Source organism: Macaca mulatta, chromosome 4 (genome assembly GCF_049350105.2).
Source record: "Macaca mulatta isolate MMU2019108-1 chromosome 4, T2T-MMU8v2.0, whole genome shotgun sequence".
In the NCBI taxonomy this organism is placed as follows: Eukaryota; Metazoa; Chordata; class Mammalia; order Primates; family Cercopithecidae; genus Macaca; species Macaca mulatta.
In genome coordinates, this window is record NC_133409.1 from 27986166 (window position 1) to 28004839 (window position 18674).

General features: G+C 38.3%; 1 protein-coding gene across 2 annotated transcripts in view; it reads left to right on the top strand.

Annotated features, from left to right (window-relative positions):
* The first annotated feature begins 378 nt into the window (after positions 1 to 378).
* Positions 379 to 18674, top strand: part of CLVS2 (clavesin 2) — a 69920-nt gene continuing 51624 nt past the window's right edge. Inside the window, exons 1-3 of one of the 2 annotated variants that reach the window (XM_015137306.3) lie at positions 379 to 887; positions 1363 to 2320; positions 15131 to 15305. In XM_015137306.3, coding sequence (XP_014992792.1) covers positions 1932 to 2320; positions 15131 to 15305 — 564 coding nt within the window. In that variant the 5' untranslated portion in view covers positions 379 to 887; positions 1363 to 1931. 2 annotated transcript variants of the gene reach the window in all.

Here is an 18674-nt window from a genome sequence, read left to right on the forward strand (position 1 = left end):
TTCTACATCAAAATTGCCTCCTACAGGAACTAGAAAATGCGTGTCAATATGAATTACCGTCTACAACAGCTACTCTCCCGGCCGATCTGGGGTCTTGCACACAAAGGGAGAGAGAGGGGCGTGGGGAGGCTGGAAAGCATCGCTGCACCCGCCCCCCACCCCGCTGGCCCGGCGACGTCCGCTCAGCAGCCTGCTGAGGAGTGGGGACGAAGAGCAGCCTAAACTTAGTGCTCGGGATATTTCGATGCCACCCAAATTGCCGTCCTACCCCAACCAGGCAGGGAGAGGAGCGGAGTGCGCTCGCGAGCTGAGTGAGTGCTTACGTCGCAGCGAGATCTGTGCTGGGATAATTAGAGAGGAGTTGGGCTGAGCCGAGTCCTCTTTTAGCAGCAGCAGCCGGAGCCGCCGCCGCAGCCCGGAGGGGCGCGCCCGACTCGGACAGCTCGGGAGAGCCCCAGGAGAGGCCAGCGCCGCACAGCAGCCGCCCGGCTTTTCCCACCGCCCCGGCTGCTCCCGGAGGGCGCACAAAGGCGGTGACCGCCCGAGTGGCCTTCTCCGTCCAGGCATTCGGGTCCTCCTCCCCACCTTCTCTCCCGAAGGCGAAAATGGCAGGGCCAGGCGAGGACCTGGCACAGCGGTGGCCCTAGCCCTGCGATCCCCACCCCTCCTGCTGGGAGAGGCTGCGGGCTGCCCGCGGACGATGTGGCCGCGGCTGCCCCCGAGCGCATCTTCGGCCCGGGTCCCTGCCGCCGCCTCTCTTCTCTGCTCCTTCCATCCCGCCCAGAGGAGTTGATGCCGCTGTCGCCGCCGCTGCCGCTGCTGAAGCCGCGGCTGATGGATGCCAGGGAGTGCCGCATTGCTTAGCGACCCCGCCTCCGGGTTTGCTGGTAGGAGCGGCTGCTCTTTCTTCTTTCTTGCTTTGGGGTTTTATAGAAAAGATAAGGACATTTTTATTTCATTCTCCCAACGCTCTCCCCTTCTCTTCGTTTTTGAAATGTGCATTCCCAGAGAGATCCCCGGTCTCCTCCTTCCCTCCCCCCTCCCCCCTTTTCTCCCACCCCGCGGCAAGTCCCTGGAAATGAAGGGCTAGAGGAAGGCAGAAGTTGGGGGTGGGGTTGGGGGAGCCCACGCTGGTACCGACGCCACCAGAACCCCTGCTGGTGCCTTATGAGATCACGGTGTATCTCAAAGGGGAGGTGGGAAGGTACGCTATCTGCAGAGTCTTCACCTAATTGGATCACAATAATCTTAAATCAATCACACAAATATGTCTCTTAAAAATATCGTCTTTGAATAAGTAGAGGGAGAAATAATCTCCTTTCTCCCCATCTTTCTCTCTGTCTCTTTTTCTTTCTGGCAAAGATGATCTCTCTCCGCCCCGGAGCTCCGCGCTGAAGAGCTACCTTATTATTAATCAGAATTTCCATCGCCACCCCTGGCAGGCGTATCCTTCAGCAGGGACCGCAGGAACATTCACAGTGCAGGGGCTGAGATGTGCGTGGGGGTTGTTTTTGTTACATCTTGGAAGAGAAGAGAAGAGGACAGTACCAAGATCAGAACCACCCGTGCTAGGTGGGATTAGGGGTGATTTGTTAGGAGAGAGAAAGGACAAGAAGAGGAGTGCAGAGCCCTTCAGGGGTTTACATCTCTTTAAAGGAAAGGGAAGAGGGAGCCAAAGTGGGGTGTTGTATTTTAGGGGGCGGAGGAAGAAGTTTACACCACCCCGTACCCCACCCCCACCTCAGTAAAGCTGGGGGAAAGTAGGAGCAACAGGGCACTTGATTGGACACCAAGATTATTAATTTCCTGTAGGGGAGAGGAAGCAGGCAGCAGGAGGTCTGGGGGCTGGAGTCTGGTGGTGGCAAGGGCCAGGTTTGCTTTGGGACAGTCAACAAGGGCTTCTGAGGGAAATCTCCGGGATAGGCAGAACAATGACTCATTTGCAAGCTGGTCTCTCCCCTGAGACCCTGGAGAAAGCTCGCCTGGAGCTCAATGAAAACCCAGACACGCTGCACCAGGACATCCAGGAGGTGAGGGATATGGTCATCACCAGGCCGGACATTGGCTTTCTGCGTACGGATGATGCCTTCATCTTACGCTTCTTGCGGGCTAGGAAGTTTCATCACTTTGAGGCCTTCCGCCTCCTGGCGCAGTACTTTGAGTACCGGCAGCAGAACCTGGACATGTTCAAAAGCTTTAAGGCCACCGACCCTGGCATCAAGCAGGCACTGAAGGATGGCTTTCCCGGGGGCCTGGCCAATCTGGACCACTATGGCAGGAAGATTCTAGTCCTTTTTGCTGCCAATTGGGATCAGAGCAGGTAAATCCTAAATCCAAACTTGTGTTCTCCTTTTACTCTCCCATTTTCCAGAATTTACCCCTAGTAGTGTCATGGTTTTGTAGATTTGATATTTTTGTTTATTCGGCTTGGAGAAAAGAGAAACAAACCAGGAGATGAGTTTTTGGTGGGTACCCTGGGAAGGGAGGAGGGCTTGTATTTTTGCTTTTAAAACTTACTTCATTAACACCCAGTTTCTACTGCAGCTTTAAGGTGCTACCTTAATCATGTTATTGCAACTAGATCTAAATCACTTAATTTGTAAATAAAGCTTCTCTATATGTTTCACCTTCCGAATAAGTTTATTAGGCTGGATAAACCAGTATGAAAATGAGGACAACTTTTCCTCCTTCTTCCTAAAAAAAATTATTAAACTAGACCCATCATCATGGTCATCATCATCACATCATCATCATCCTCTCTTTGGTACTGACCTTATATCTTTTAAGCGTAGCCTGGTGTTCGACCAAAAGCAAGTAGTTTTGTTGCTTGGGAACTTCTCTGCTTGATGATGTGTAGAAGAAGGAATAATATGATGTGTGTCCCTTCAATGAAAGGAAGAGTTTCATCCTCTGTCGCTGAGCATGCCTGCTGAAACTGAAAATGTACACTGACTGGTGTATGTGTTCTACACCTGCCACTAATCTAAAGAATCTGTTTCCTGTCTTATGTGATTTTTCATCTTTTGGAAGGAAGTGGAAAATATTCAGATGTGTCAGTTGGACTTTTTGAGCTCCTGTGCTATTTAATAGAGGAGAAATAATATTCTTTTAATCAACATTATTATAGAAAAATGTAGACAATGACACTTCTGTATCCTCAATCAGAACTGTTTTCTCAGACTGAAAGATATAAGAAATTATAAAAGGCTCTTGTGTAAGGTAGTTTCAATTAAGTTCAAAGTTAAATATATTTCATGGGACTTAAAAATGCTACCAGAGCTATGAATCATAAGAAGCTGCTTGTTAAGACATTGGTGTATTTTTAGTTCTGTGAATGGTGACTTTCGATGCATCTGGTTAGTTTAAATCATCTCTGGAGCCATTGTACAAGACATTTACAGTTACTGAGAAGGCTTGTAGATTATAGAGATTTCCAGATAGACTTCTGAGTCTTGGTATTTTAGAATATAAATTAATATTTTAAATTATTTTTTCTCTCATTTTATTGTGATTTTTTCCCCTGTAATTCTAGGTTAAGAATCACTCTGATTTTTTTAGGCAAATAGAAAGACAAACTACTACCTGAAGATTCATAATGCTGAGAAACTCATGCAGAGTTAGTCATTCAGAGGGAATGGAGTTTTGTTACTTACTTTGGCCAGTTATAGAGATGTTATTTGACTTTTTATCAGGTAGCTTAAAATTTTAAAGAATTACAACATTTTATCCATTGACCACAATTTTTGTTTAAAAAATGTTTTTTTCATCATAAAAGTACATTGTAGGATCATGCAAATCAATGACTGTGTATAACAAAGCTGAAACATTTTATTAAAGGAAAAAAACTAATATTCTGTATGTCAGATTGGAACTTTGTTAATTTAGCTATAGTGAAATGGAAACTGGAAATTTTATATTTATATAAATCTTGAAATCTGTTAGAGATACCATTATGGAGGCAGATTGCAATCAGATATATATATATATATCAGACCTATTTTCATTAATTTCTATAAGTACATTAATATTCATAATGATTTGTAAACCTAATTAAGATGAAAGTCACTTATAGTTTTCATATATAGGAGAAGGTGATAATTCTGAATTTATTAAAGATACTGTGTTTTAGTTGTCCATCTCATGCTTCCATATAAAGGGAAGATAACTAGTAATCAAATTCTCTTTCTCTGGAAATCTACAATGTAAAGGAAGTTAATAATTGGTATATAGAATTATATTTTATTAAACTTACACATAATCTTAAATACTAAAATGTTGTGTATTAGAACAAAATGAAAAGCTGTGTTCTGTAGAAATACCCTGTCAAGATGTCTAGAATTGTAATTATGAATTCTATTTCTATGGTTGGAAATAAACAGGTATAATCAAGAAGTTATAGCATATCAAGGTGAAAATATATACAAGTGGTTTAGAGCTTAGTCGAAATTTCAGTCGAGTTTCTTCCTATATTAAAAAAATAGTAATTCCCTCTTCTTCCCCACCTTCCGTTTATCCCAAATCTACATAACCCAATGACAGGGACTAGTGGACAAACAGATCCGTCATCTTGGCACCCTCTATAAACCTTTATCACTGGAACATGTGCATAAAAACTTCCTTGGCTCCTGCACTGAAACTCAAAGGACAGCTGCCTTTCTGCCAATGCCAGGATGTTACCAACCCTTCTCAGCCTGAATTCCTTTCCTCGACCCTGAAGGCTCCTTGACTCCTACAGAAGTCTGCCTCTTTCCCTAGATGTTTGTTACTATTATTGCTCTGTTAGGTGGATGATGCCATGTGCTAGTTTCTCTTGTCCTTCATCCCTCCCTTGTTCTGTGAGTGAGATGTTCTCACCTTTCAGGCCTTGATCCCACCAGTCCAAAACTACCTGGGTTTCTCCAGAAGACTGCATGTCTGAAAATAATCCTAACAACATTCTTTGAGTTGTTAAGTCACCTGGCTTTCAACAACTTTCTTAAAAAGTAGCCTGTTTTAAAGAAACAGTATGTGAGAAGTGTAGATGATTACATAGGTAAATTCTAGAAACGAGGCAGAAGAAAATGCCTTCATGTATTTGGAAAACAGGTTATTTATAACTTTCCAACTACAAAAGGAAAAACAAGATTTTATGAATTTTTTAAAAATTTGTAAAGACCCCCAACAGAATTGATGTAAGAAAAAGACTACATCATGTTATCATATTTATTACAGCACTTGAACTAGAGTAGATGCTCAATAAATGTTAGAGTTGAATTGAATTAAGCCTTTGTATAAAAAGAATTCTGAGTAGAGATTTATTTGATATATGCTTTCGCCCTTATCAAATCTGTGGGACAATTTTCTGTGCTCCTCAGGACACTGAAAACAGTAAAAGCGTGTGAGACAGTGACTATAAATAAAATAGTGTCTGTTTCTGCTGCAATATAGTGTAGGTTAGTTTTAGGTTATTGTAAAGAATTGGATTATTTCCAAAGTCTTTTTGAGAGACATGGCATCATTAAGAAGACTAACGTAAAATCGTAATATTTACAGTGTACCCTCCTTCTAACAAATCTAAGAAAAGAAAATGGAAATACTCAAATGTCAAAATGACTTGCAGTGTGGTCTGTGGTTCTTTCAAAAAAAGAATAGAGCAGGCCCAGATGACCTGTTACATTTGTTGAGCTGTGCCTTGGAAAGGATTCATATAATTTTATCTCCTTTTAGATTGCCTTATATAATTTCTGACAACAAATGAAAACGCCATGGAATTAAAAACGATTTGACTGTTACACTGCATCACAAGGATGCCTTTATCCTCCATGCATTGCATACTGTTTTCCTTCCTAAATGATAGTGACCTGCTTAGGACTCAGCAAATACCTTCAAATGGTTTGCATGATCTTTTCAACAGAGTGTGAGCATAATGTGTCATAAAGCTAGCGGAGGTTAACACGGCTGGAGAAAAGGCAACTTGGAAAGAAAGTACATGGCATTCTAGGTCCTAGAGCATGCAAGCAGGTATCTAAGAAATTGAAATCTGCTGTCACATAATTATTGGAAATATTCATGAGTGAAATTGTGTCACCTGAAACATAATGATGATAGGAAGTATGAGAGTTCACCTGTAAGTTGTCAGCCTGCAAGTCATATTTCATTTCTCTAGATCTCATTAGAAGTACGTAGTTCACTATTCTTTAGTACAGCAAACAACCATTTATCTGGAATATGGTTAATAGTCATTAGAAACAGTAATTCTCTGAACTTTAGTGTAGCAAACCACTATTTATCTGGAATCTAGTTAATGGCCATTCGAAAACAAGCACAGTTAGAACCAAAATGATTCTTAGCATGGTGGCAATCCAGAAATCACTGGCCGCCATGCATGGTCTTTGGCTTATCATAGTGGACATTGATTACCACTTACAGTAGTGAAGCTCTGGAAGGGGCAGAAAATTGATTGCTCAGACATTGATATGATCCTTCAACTTTCCTGGAATTTGCCCCAAAAACTTGTCAGTTTTCTCCTATTTTGTGGCTTTTTCATACAAAAGCAAACATTGTATGAATGGTTGCTATTTGTGGTTCAGTTTGAATTAGGATCATGTTTCCATTTACTAAAATAATATGGCCAATGTTCAGAATAGAAGATTATGGTGCTGATAGCTTACAGTTTTAAAACATAGCCACAGACTACACAGATGTGCATTAATGTCAGTCACAAAGCTTTACTTATCTCTGGAATTGTACTAAAAATAAATAAAATAAAAATAAAATAAAATGAACAGGAATAGACTAAAACAGTCCAGGGCAATTATCCAGATAATTGTGGAGAAATATTTATACTCAGCAACAAAAAAAGCAAAAAAAAAAAAAAAAGAGATTTAACTTTGCAGCTTAATTTTTCAAGAATTTTTTTCTCGGTTTATTAACATATTAAATAATTCCCAACTTTTTGCTTCAATACCTAGTTATAACTAGTGGCACAGTCAGGAGTTCTTCTCTTAAAAATTCTGGAGGCATAGCTTTGCTGTCTTTTGGGTGGACACTGGTTAGGGCCAAACCACAAATGGCAGGTGTGTATTCCATGGGACCTCTGTCCCAGCAGAGCTTCCATCTTGCTTCCTTTCAGGGAAACTCTTTTAACAAGGCCTCTGCTGACTGCAACTTATTCCAAAGTATACTCTTGGTACATATCATGGCAAATAGGGGAGGGAAAAAGTTGTCCTGATAAATGTTGGAGGAATACTGTGATGAATCTCTGCAAAAATAGGACAATCTCCAAAAACTGGGGCAATTATGCAATAATTAGTAAAATAATCCCGAAATAACAGCAAAAGCTACAAGTGCCAACCTTCAGTAGGACGTTGACTAAGTCTGGCCTGAGCCAAGCTATTTTCATGTTTCAAAATCAACTTTAAACAAGGTCGAGAAGCAAAGGATTTGAGGTTACTACAGTGTCCTGAAAGGATGCCTCAAAAGAAATGTTTAAAGATATTTTAAAACATGAGCCAATAGTATATTAACAAGTTATCCTTAGTAAATTAATAAATTTCCTCCTTTCTGAGGGAAATATTAAATTCTCTTACTTCACTGAGGGCAGGTACATCTATTTAACTATTACAGTAAGTGGTTATTACACTATTATAGTATCATGAAGGAAAGGATACTCCTGTATGTGGGATCCTTATGATATCAAATGACAAACTGAATGATTACTATTTCGCTCAAATGAATTAAAAAAATACACTTTGATTGAGCATTTGTTATGTACGTAGCATTTTAGTAGGTGCTGGGGGCAAATAAAGACACATACATTGTACTATTAAGCGATATGTAATAGTATCTCTCTGGGAAGAAAAAACATGTAAAGCTGAGTAACTCTCAGAGGTCATACGCAACTAATGAGGATATTGTTTACCAGTGCTAGAAGTTGGGGACAGGTGGGCAGCTGTGGGATACTCAGTGTTGTGTAGGAAAAACATTGCCTGCTTGGTTAACTGAATTCAACATTTATTGTTCCATTTTTATTCATTATTCATTTAAAAATAATTCTACTGTGTGTATTGTAGCAATTAAGTACTTCATTCATGATCATACAATTAGTAAATGAATTAGTCACTTTTTGTGTGTGTGTGTGTAGACAGTTACCAACCTAAATCTAGGGAAAGGCAAATGTATTAAAAAATCAAGCTCTGATAATTAAAGACAATTCCATCTATGGTTTAGAAAATCTCGATTAACTATAACAATACAGGCAATTAAGAGCAGAATGTTAAGGTGGAAGAATAAACTTTCTGAAGACAAAGACTTTACTAACTAGATGTTTGCTTAAAGTACTTGGCCCTGATAAAAAGAGTTGCCTTTCTAATGTGTTTGTGTGCTCCCAGCACGGTTCTGTTTTATTTTATTTTATTTTTTGGTGGCAATAGATGCAAAAGTTTTTCTTTACCCATCTTCTTCAAAGAAAGACATTTTGCCTGTGGATGTTTCATTTCCAGTGATTCTCTTGTTCTCATTCACCTACATTCCCACAGCAGTAATATTAAAGCAAGGCTCAGACATCTAATCATCTGTGCTCAGTAATACAAGCCAGACAGATGAAATTTCAAGAGATCATATTTCCTCCAGGGATTGTGGATTTAGCCATTTCTTATTCTGAGTCCTAAGGATGTCTTATTGCTTTTCCTCCACCAAAGTTCCCTATTGTGGTGAGGCTGGAGAGTGCCAGGATATTGACTTCCTGATCTCCTATTTTCTGATATACATATTATGCTACCATGAAAAAGCAGACCAGGCCAGGCATGGTGGCTCATGCCTGTAATCCAAACACTTTGGGAGGCCAAGGCAGGTGGATCACCTGAGGTCAGGAGTTGGAGACCAGCCTGGTCAACATGGTGAAACTCCGTCTCTACTAAAAATACAAAAATTAGCTGGGCCTTGTGGCGGGTGCCTGTAAACCCAGCTACTAGGGAGGCTGAGGCAGGAGAATCGCTTGAACCCAGGAGGTGGAGGTTTCAGTGAGCTGAGATCATGCCATAGCACTCCAGCTTGGGCGACAAGAACAAAACTCCATCTCCAAAGGAAAAAAAAAAAAAGAAAAGAAAAGAAAAAGCAGACCAATTATTTATTCATCAAACTCTGTTCTGAGTAGGAGGCACCATGAGGAGGGAAGAGCACTGGTCTATGTGGTATTAGAGAACTTGGCTTTGAATCTAGGTTCCCTGTTTTTCCTAAGGTGATTTTAAGCAAACTGTTTAATTTCTCTGAGACCCTCTGTCCTCGTCTGTGAAATAATAGGAACAAATTCAGCTCAGAGATTTTGCAATTGTTTTGATATTAAGATAATGCATTTGAAATTGCTTTGGAAATCTTAAACTATTACCCAGATAGACATATTATTATTATTACCACTCAGTAATATAAAACACCTAGAAGGCTTCATCAGCTTTACCATTAACAGTACCCTGCGGCATTAATAAAGGTAATTATTCTGCTTTTTTCCCTCCCCCTAGCACCTTCTACTATGAAGTGCTTCAGACATTAGAAAATGTGGCTTAATGAAAACTGAGGGGTGGGGGCAGCCTTAATGAAGAATTTAATAATGGCTGATTGATTTATTGACAAAGAGAAATTGCTGGTGTTGTGCTGCTCAATGCGATGCCAAGATACTAGTTTTTCCTTGTCATGCTGAAAAGGTTGAAAAGTAGAGGGACATGACCTATTTGTCATTAAGTTGATCTTTGCCCTGATTGAAAGCTGTGGTAGAGGAGGGGATGCTGTGAACCCCAGCAAAGAAGCATGGGTCAGGTAGTCACCAAAAAAGTTGCATGGCCAGAGGCAGGAGAGGAAGCTTCTCTGATCTAAAAAGTTGAGGGGGCTCTTGGTTGCAGGCAGGGTGCCGCCCCTCCACAATGTGGCAGTACAAGGCTCTTGTCCTCTTTCTGGTCCAGGAGCATGTTTTGTATTGGGCTGACAGGGAAGCCTTAAGTGAATGTTATGTTTAAATGATACCATTATGGCACTTTGATGACTGTTGTAGGTAAAATAAAGCAGCATGGTCTATGCCCTTGGGAAATAGTTTGATTTTCAACATATATTATTGTGCACCCACAGTGTGCAGTGCACAGTGTTTGGTGCTGAAGATAGAAAGTGGTATCAAACAGTGAAAGAGTTTTTAAGCTAAGTTTATATGTCTGGGGCCATAGAACAAACACTGAAGCACCAGAATTTCAGAATATGAGAGAAAGGGCGCTGAGGTCTCCAGCAAGTAGATAATTTTGAAGAGCAGGGCAAGCTGGTTGTAGGCCCAGAGAAGGGTAGAACTTAGGTGAGGTGAAAAGGAAGGGGAGTGTTCCCCTAGATTTAAGTGAAGATAAAGCATCAGAGTGTACCAGATTGTTGGGGGTTGAATATGACAAGACCTTGGTGGTGGGGGTGAGCCTATGCACGGGTGTACAAAACGAGAAGTATGGTTATTAAGGGAATGGTGCAGTTTTGAAAGAGCCATGGGGGAACAGTGTTGTGTACAGGACAATTTTTCAGGCCAATTAATGTTTTAGGACAATTTATCACACAATAGAGGGTAGGCAAGATTTCTGGAAGAGAAAGATGGGAGAGAAAGAAAAAGAAACACAGGTGCTATTATATTAGGAAATAAAGCTAGGACTCTAGTAGAAAGAGTTAGATGCCAAAGACGTATATATATATAAAAGACAAAAAAAAAAAAAAAAAAAAAAAAAACTTGGTGAATAAATGTAGGACTTGGTGAATAAATGTAGAGGGAGAAGGAAAGGGAATATCTGAGAATGATTCTTCATAAATTGATTAATGTAGGCAATCCCAGAGGAAAATGGGAGACACTAAATTGAGTTACACTAATATATTTCAGGTAACAAGGAGTCACTAAGGTGCTAATGTTCAGATGGCAACTAGAAAGATGAGGATGTTGCACAGGACTGACACTAGCTCTGTGGATATCGAGCCATCACCAATGTATTGACCAAGGGGATAAGTGCATGATTCGGTAACTCCAGGAGATACTATATGATGACAGCAGGGGAATAAAATCTTATTTCTACATTTGGATAATTGCAGCAGGGAACCAAACATGAAAGATAATACAGTGACCAGAAAAGTGGAAGGAGAGAATGTTCAATGCAGCATCACAGAACCAAATAGAAGAGTTTCAACAGCAATGATTGCAGCAAATATTTATGGTTTCTATTCTATGTCAAGTACTGTTAAAAACTTTACATATATTATTTTGTTTCATTTTGTCCTCACAACAATTCTATGAAGTTAAGATTAAGTGACTAAAAAGTACAAAAAGCAAGTATAGAATATGTGATTGTTGAAAAAGCAAAAGTAATACAAATGTAGAAGTCGTAGAAATTAACATTTATTGTTTGCTATGTACTACCCATTGGGCTAAGTATTTTACATTCTGTCCTATGATGTAACTATTATTATCACCATTTTTAATAGAGAAAATGGAGGCTTAGCAAAGTTCAGTAACTTCAAGGTGTATGAGAACAAGCTAAGATTAGACAAATAATCAGGAATTTGCATTTTATTTTGTATTTGTTAAGAGCTATGAGTTTTACATTATAAAAGGCTTTTAAGTTACATAAACATGCCCCAAATAATTAATTCATGAGTATATATCCTACTCTGCAAGGAAGACCGATTTTATAACTGAAAAATTTCAAGAAGGATTAGATGTTTTCCTTCTGATTGCACAGGTAGTACATAGTTGCTACGGATATTAAAGTCTTCTCCATATGTTGTCTATGTGTTCTAGCAGCTTTGATTCTTTCCAAGAGCAGTGTTCTACATAGTCCGGTGTCAGTTGTAAAATTTCTTATTGGTGTCATGATTTCTTCTTACTACATGCTACACAGCATTCTTTTCACAAATTCAAATTTTACTTAATGCTATTTTGAGAAGCACAATCAGGAGTCAAGAGCTGCAATAATGTGGTAGTTTTGATTTATAGCTTGCTTTCAGCATATACAAGAGAAGAATAGCTATGGTGGAACTCACACAATTTCAATGTAAACCCCAAACATGAACAAGTAGAGTATTTCATTGTGGCGACCTCTAATTTGTAAATTATAACAGTTAAAATATTAAAAAGGAGAATATGGCAGGAGTCCTGAAGAGATAAAATTCATAGATGCTACATTTCTTTGGAAGATATTTTACAGATTCTGGCAAGATCCTGTGTAGTCCTGTTCTGCTGAGGAATAGCGTGCTGAGCTGCTAATGGTAATAATGTGAGATGTTTGACAATAAGGGACTGGAATTAAGTCAAGAGTGGTTTTGACCTGCCCATTGAATGGAGTTAACTACTATATTTTTATGTTTATTTTTCTAAACTTCTAAATTAATATGATTTTTATAAAAATCATTTGATTATCTTCCTGGAGCCAGATATTGAATTCAAAAAACGTGGTTAGACTTAGTCTTGAAAATTTTGCAAACCTACTTTTCTTCATTGCTGATTTTGGGATTTGCCTTATATTATTTCCTTTGGAATAATGATATGTGTATCAACGTTTATCTTGATTTTGAAACAGTTTAGGAGAACCATACTTCAAGTGTGTTATTTAAAACACATTGCCTCTTGTTTTCAGTCTGTACTGGTACTTTGATTAATTTTTATTACATACAATGTATCATCCTTCCAAAGCTGATTTCAAATCTACATTTTATTTAATGGCATTTTGGTATTAATGCTATTTAATTTCTTATGGATAACATAAGAATGGTCGATCTCATAATGAGGGAAACCTTTGAAGTCGGACTTTTCGAATCCCTAATTTTCTTTACCATGATATTATTATGAATTTCAGAAACTAAAACTTATTTTTTATTTTTTATTTTTTTGGTGGGGGTCTGAATTTCAACCAGAAATATGGTCTTCCTGCTCCAACTTTCCAGTGCCTATGTTTATAGGCTTCAGGTCCTGACAGTGTCAGGTCATTATGTTTAAAATGGAGGTAGGTCAGCCATAAAATGACTTTCAAAGGTGTTCAGCCACACATGCTTCAGAGATTTAATAACAAATACATAGTAGAGGTCTATAAAAATTTTATTATTTATATATTCAGGTAGTTTTTTGGATGCTGTATCCCTAAGGCTTTTGCCTTTTGCCTTTTATGATAGTAATAGGCTATCCTAAAGATGATCACTTCTGATTTACACTCTGCCTAGTACACTATATCTATGCTTATCATTCTAACAAAAAGTATGCTCTGTGTGTATTCCAACCAACATTTACTGAACACCTGTTTATACCTAGAATTGTGCCAAATTGTACAAATGTTTTCACTTGAGTCACCTCTTTGATGACTCTCTGGTGCTGCCCCCAACCCTCCCCCAACCATGGCCAATGAGATGAGAATAGCGTGAGATAGGGACAGTTAAGTGATCCTCAGAATTATAAATCAGCGACATATCCAGGACCATATGGCTAATGAGGCATTGGGCAGAGATTTCATCTTGAAGTCTTCTGACACCATGCCCTGTGCTTGATTAATGCTAGGATTCTAAACAAGATTCTGTTCCAAACTGCTGATTTTACAGGTGAAGAAATGAGATCCTGAAATGGTGAGAAATTGCCTGAAGTTCCAATGTTATTCTTTCCTTTCTGAACTACTATGCTGTCTCCTAGCACATCCAAGTGTTTTTAGAAGTAAAAATAGACCTACTCCCTCATGTATCTTCACTGTATCATACTGCCTTCCTAACGAACTCATCATTTCCAATAAATGGGAATGATTTTGACTCCTAATCCACTCCCCTCCCCATCCTGCCTCTTCCCTGAGGTCCAGATCTCTTTCTCTAGCTATTCCTGAAATCTCCCCTGAATGTCTTACGAGAAAAATAACTTAAAATGCAAGGTGTTTAAAAATTGAAATTATTAACATCTTCCATAAATTTTCTAACTCCTCTTAAAGTGCTGGAATTTCTAGAGATTCCCTTTTTAGAATAATTATCTGATGTATCTCTCAACTCTGACTGCATTACCTCCTTCGCTTCCTTGAACGTAGGGTCCATATGCTTTTAATTCCACAATTTTCAGTTTTGAGCTCTTCCCTGAGTTCAGGATCCATTTTTTTCAGAATCTTGCTTGATATACCTCTCTGGGTATACTACATCTTTCTCAAATACAATAAGTTCTGTTCAAAACTTTGTATTTCCAACCATTTCCAACAGTATCCTATTTTTTCATTATTGATATTGATTAAAAATTTTACTATGTATTCAGGCTCTGAAGCTAAAATATGTGTCATTTTTTACACTTCCCTAATTTCAGTCCTCACATTGTCACAGTATAGCAAGATTGTCTAAAATGCCACTCAAATTTGGCTTCTTATTTTTGTTCTTAGTTCCATTGCCTTCATTGAAGCGGTGTCTTAATCTCCAACCAGTGTCTTTCTACTCTAGTCAAGTCCCTTTTACAGTAACATAAAGAGCATTTATTGGGTTACTGGAACGTTCCAGGAACTGTGCTAAGGTAAAAAACAGAAAACAAAACAAAACAAAATCCAACCCTTGAGTTAAGATGGCTTGTATTATTGTAGGTAAATTTCCATGATTTTTCCACTTTTATTTATATTTATCTCCTTCTCTTTCTATCCCTCCCACCTTTCCTTTTCTTTATGATACAAACTCAATACAAGTCATTTGAATTGAGTAACTTTTATTCATAGCTGTCATGTACAGTGTTTTCATTTATTGATGAGACTCACTCAAATCTCATTCTCAGTTTTTTCAAATATGAAAAAATTAAATGTCAATATTACTGAGGGCATTTTTGAACCACTTAAAAAGTGCAATGCCTAATTTTGGGTTAGTTGAATGAGATTTTAGAAAATCATAAGAAGGCCTGGAGGTAAACTAAATGATGATAAAATGTGAGAAAGCATTGCCATTTGTTTGGGCAGAATACATGTTACATTCGATTATGTTCTTGGAGTACATATAAATTAAACCTCTTCCTAAAATAGTTTTTTAAACAAAATTATTTCCTTAAGATTCTGAAGATATTTTAAAGTGAATTTTTAGTGTGCTAGAAAATATTTTATAGTTTTTTATAAAAATGGTTGTCAGACCTAATTTAGTACTTTTCTGTTGCCGATAGGTACACACTGGTGGATATTTTGCGCGCCATCTTACTTTCTTTAGAAGCCATGATTGAAGATCCTGAGCTTCAAGTGAATGGGTTTGTTTTGATCATAGACTGGAGTAACTTCACTTTCAAGCAAGCCTCTAAACTCACACCAAGTATGCTGCGATTAGCTATTGAAGGCCTGCAGGTAGGATATGCAAATTACCTACTTCCTTGGTCTCTTCTGTTTGACTTCTCTTGTCTAATGTGTTAGAATGACAAAATGTCTTACTTTCAGAAAAACAAAAACAAAAACAAATTGTAGTTGTTGAGCACAAACATTAAAATACTATCTGAAGAAAGGATTATAGAAGAAACGCTGAAGGAAGAGAGTTTGTGACACTAGTACAGTGCTCCCTGTCTAAACATAAATGCAGGTAATGAGCTGAGATTTTTAATCTTGAAAATCAGAACAAGCAATATTTTTTAGATTGTAATGATTAGTTACTTAGGCTTGTTTTTGTTTCTCTTTTCTGTACATATTAATTAGCTAAATACTTGCTTCATTATTTCATTTAACCTGGTGAATTTGGGATATGATCAGCAATATGTTCAACTGTTGGAAAGTCAATCAATATGTTTTTTGGTCTCTAAGATACAAAGATATCTCTCTGAAATTTTCTTTAGACTTCATTAGGTCTTTTTGTGAGTGGCAGGGGCTGTCACATGGAATTTATATAGTAATAGTGCTTCTTCCAGTGAATAATGTTTAACTGCTTGGGAATTAGCAGATGGGAAATATATTATTATTTATTGGTCTGTCATAAACCTGCTATTGTCAAGTTGCTTTTAACTTCCAGGGTGTCCTTCTATTCTCTCTCTTTGCTTTATGCTACTTTGTGTACAATACTTATGGAATTGGTTTTAAACTTCTAAAAATATTTGCAAGTTAGTCCTTGAGTGATGTCATTCATTAGACCGGGGCATCAATGTTGAGTAAGCCCAAGTCATCTAGATTTTTACTCATTAGTAATTTCTGACTGCATGTATACACACCTAAATTGATGATTGCTGACCTCTTAAAAGTGGGCAACTTTTCCAGGTGCTGGAAATCTTTGATTTCTGCCTCTGGACTTATTAAGACACACTGATGATTCTTCTCCACATAGGTTTTTCCTGATGAAGGCTTCCTGACTTGCTCTTGGTGAGACAGCCTTGCTCTGTCTTATCTTAAACAATGCTTTTTAGAAACCTCCACAGGGACAGTTAATACAAGATGGTAGACAGCATAAGATAATGCATGTTTGGAAATGTGTATATTATATAGAATCCGTCCTAGCTCTGCCCTATTTCCAGCATGTATACGGTGTTCTTCAGTTGTGAACAAGAATGGTTACCACCCACTATGTTACCTAACACAGAATGGTAATCTAGCCTTTTACAATTGTTGTCCCTATTTAACCTGTGTCTTCTCTTTGCTCTGGAGCTAGGCTAGGCCTTCAGCTCATGAAGGACTGGAGAACTCATATTTTTTCCCAAGAAATTTAATAAAAAACTCTTCAAGAATAGACTCAGTATCTTGCTACTTTCCAACCTACTTTATGGAGTTTTTAAATAATATTGTGATAAGTCATCGCAGGAGAACAAACTAACAACTTGGAGGTGTTTGGGAGCTTCCTTGTTAGCTGTAACTACTATCAGAAGTTCTCTAAGTGCTACATGTGAACACCACAGGAGCTACCCTCAGGGAAAACCTCTGTGCTTATTGTCTAGTGAGGGAAATAATCCCCATACCTGTATGGACCTGTTCTGGCTGCACATTTGGAGCTGCCTTCTCTCTGTTCCCCACAAATATCTCAGCCCCTTTCTCCTTCTTCCCAGAACACAAGACAGAGTAAGCAGGGTTGATTCCTCCTGATTTACAATTAAGAAGCCACTTAAGAGAAGGAAGCTCTTCCTGGGAATAGATTTGATGTGTTACTAACCTTTAAACTCATTTTTATTTTCAGTTCAAATTGACTTTTAAATGCTATATAGTTATATCTATACCTACGTCTGTGTCTGTATCTGTGTCTGTGTCTACTATATGTGTATCTAAAAACAATGGAATTCTGAATGAGAATATAGGATTGCTAGAAATGTTCCGTTGTGACACGCATGATCTCATATTTACTCTTGTATTGAAGTAACACTTTCTGACTTTTTAAATCAAGTCACTGTTTTACTTTGCATTTGCTATGTGAGAAATGTTGTGTACCACTATATATTTCATTCAGAATATGAATAAACATTTTTTTCAATATCATCAAAAGATCACAAAATGTTTGAAGTAAAGATACATACACAGTTTTAGGTTGCTAAACACAGCCACCACCATGCCAAGACCACCACCACAACAGTAATAAATCCCTTCCAGTTAGTCAGGAAAATGAAGAAATGAGAAGATTTTAAATAAGTCAGTTAGCACGTATGCCATAATTCTGCTATCATGTCACCTTTATTTAGACAAACTTAAAAAAAATTATAGGGAATTGAACCATAAATAAGAAAGGCCACCAGTCTAGCAGCCAGAGAGGAAACTTATATGCATTATGAATGAGATGTAACTCTGTTTTGAAGATTCCTTTTCTCTCTTCCTCTAGAGTTGGCTGTAACCTATCAATCCACATCATAAGCTACGTTTTTTTTTCTTAAGCAAAAGAGCATTTAAAGTGACCTGGCTAGAGATAGCACGCTATACCTTGTATAAAGATACATGAACCATTGTTATATATATTCATACATGAATGTAGTATAAGATCAATTAAGGGACAATGTGGAAAGGTAGAAATAAAAAAGGTTCTAGAGTCAGACAGAACAGGATTTGGATGGCAACCCTGCCATGCATCAAATACCTGGGCACTTGTTTGAATCTCAGTCAACTCATTTATACCAATTTTCAAGTGTTATTATATTAGAAATGATACATCTTGTACCTAGCAGGTAATATCAATGATTAAAGTAATTGATGTGGATCAGCTCATTTTTCGGGTGGCATATTTTTCTGGATGTGCGCTGCCTTTCTCACAAGTCAGTGACTACATAAACTGTGATGAATTAAAGTTGACTGACTTTGGAAATCTGAATAATATCATAGTATTTTTTGGTGCTCAGACTTTAGATACACAGACTGCATTCTTTTCTACAATTTTTCTGTGGTTAAATAGCATCTAGATATATTTATGTTGGGTGGCAAATAAAATACATTTTTCATTTTAGAAGCAAAGAATGGGATTGTTTCACCTGGTGAAATTGAATCTTTGTTTCTCTTGGAAGAAGCTCTAGGCATAGCTGGAAAGGTGGGGATTGTGGAGATATCCTTGGCTTTGAAAGTTGAGCGAAAGTTTGCTAAGTGGACAAAAACAGGAAGGACATATTGATCAGAGCAACATTGGGGAAGTACTCTGAACAAACATGCAGCTATAGGGGGCTGAAAACACAGGATGAATCTGTATTGACATGGCTAGAATGGGAAATGAATTGAGGAGAATAACCAGAGATGAGGCTGGAAAGGCAGGCTGCGCCCTGACTGTATGGC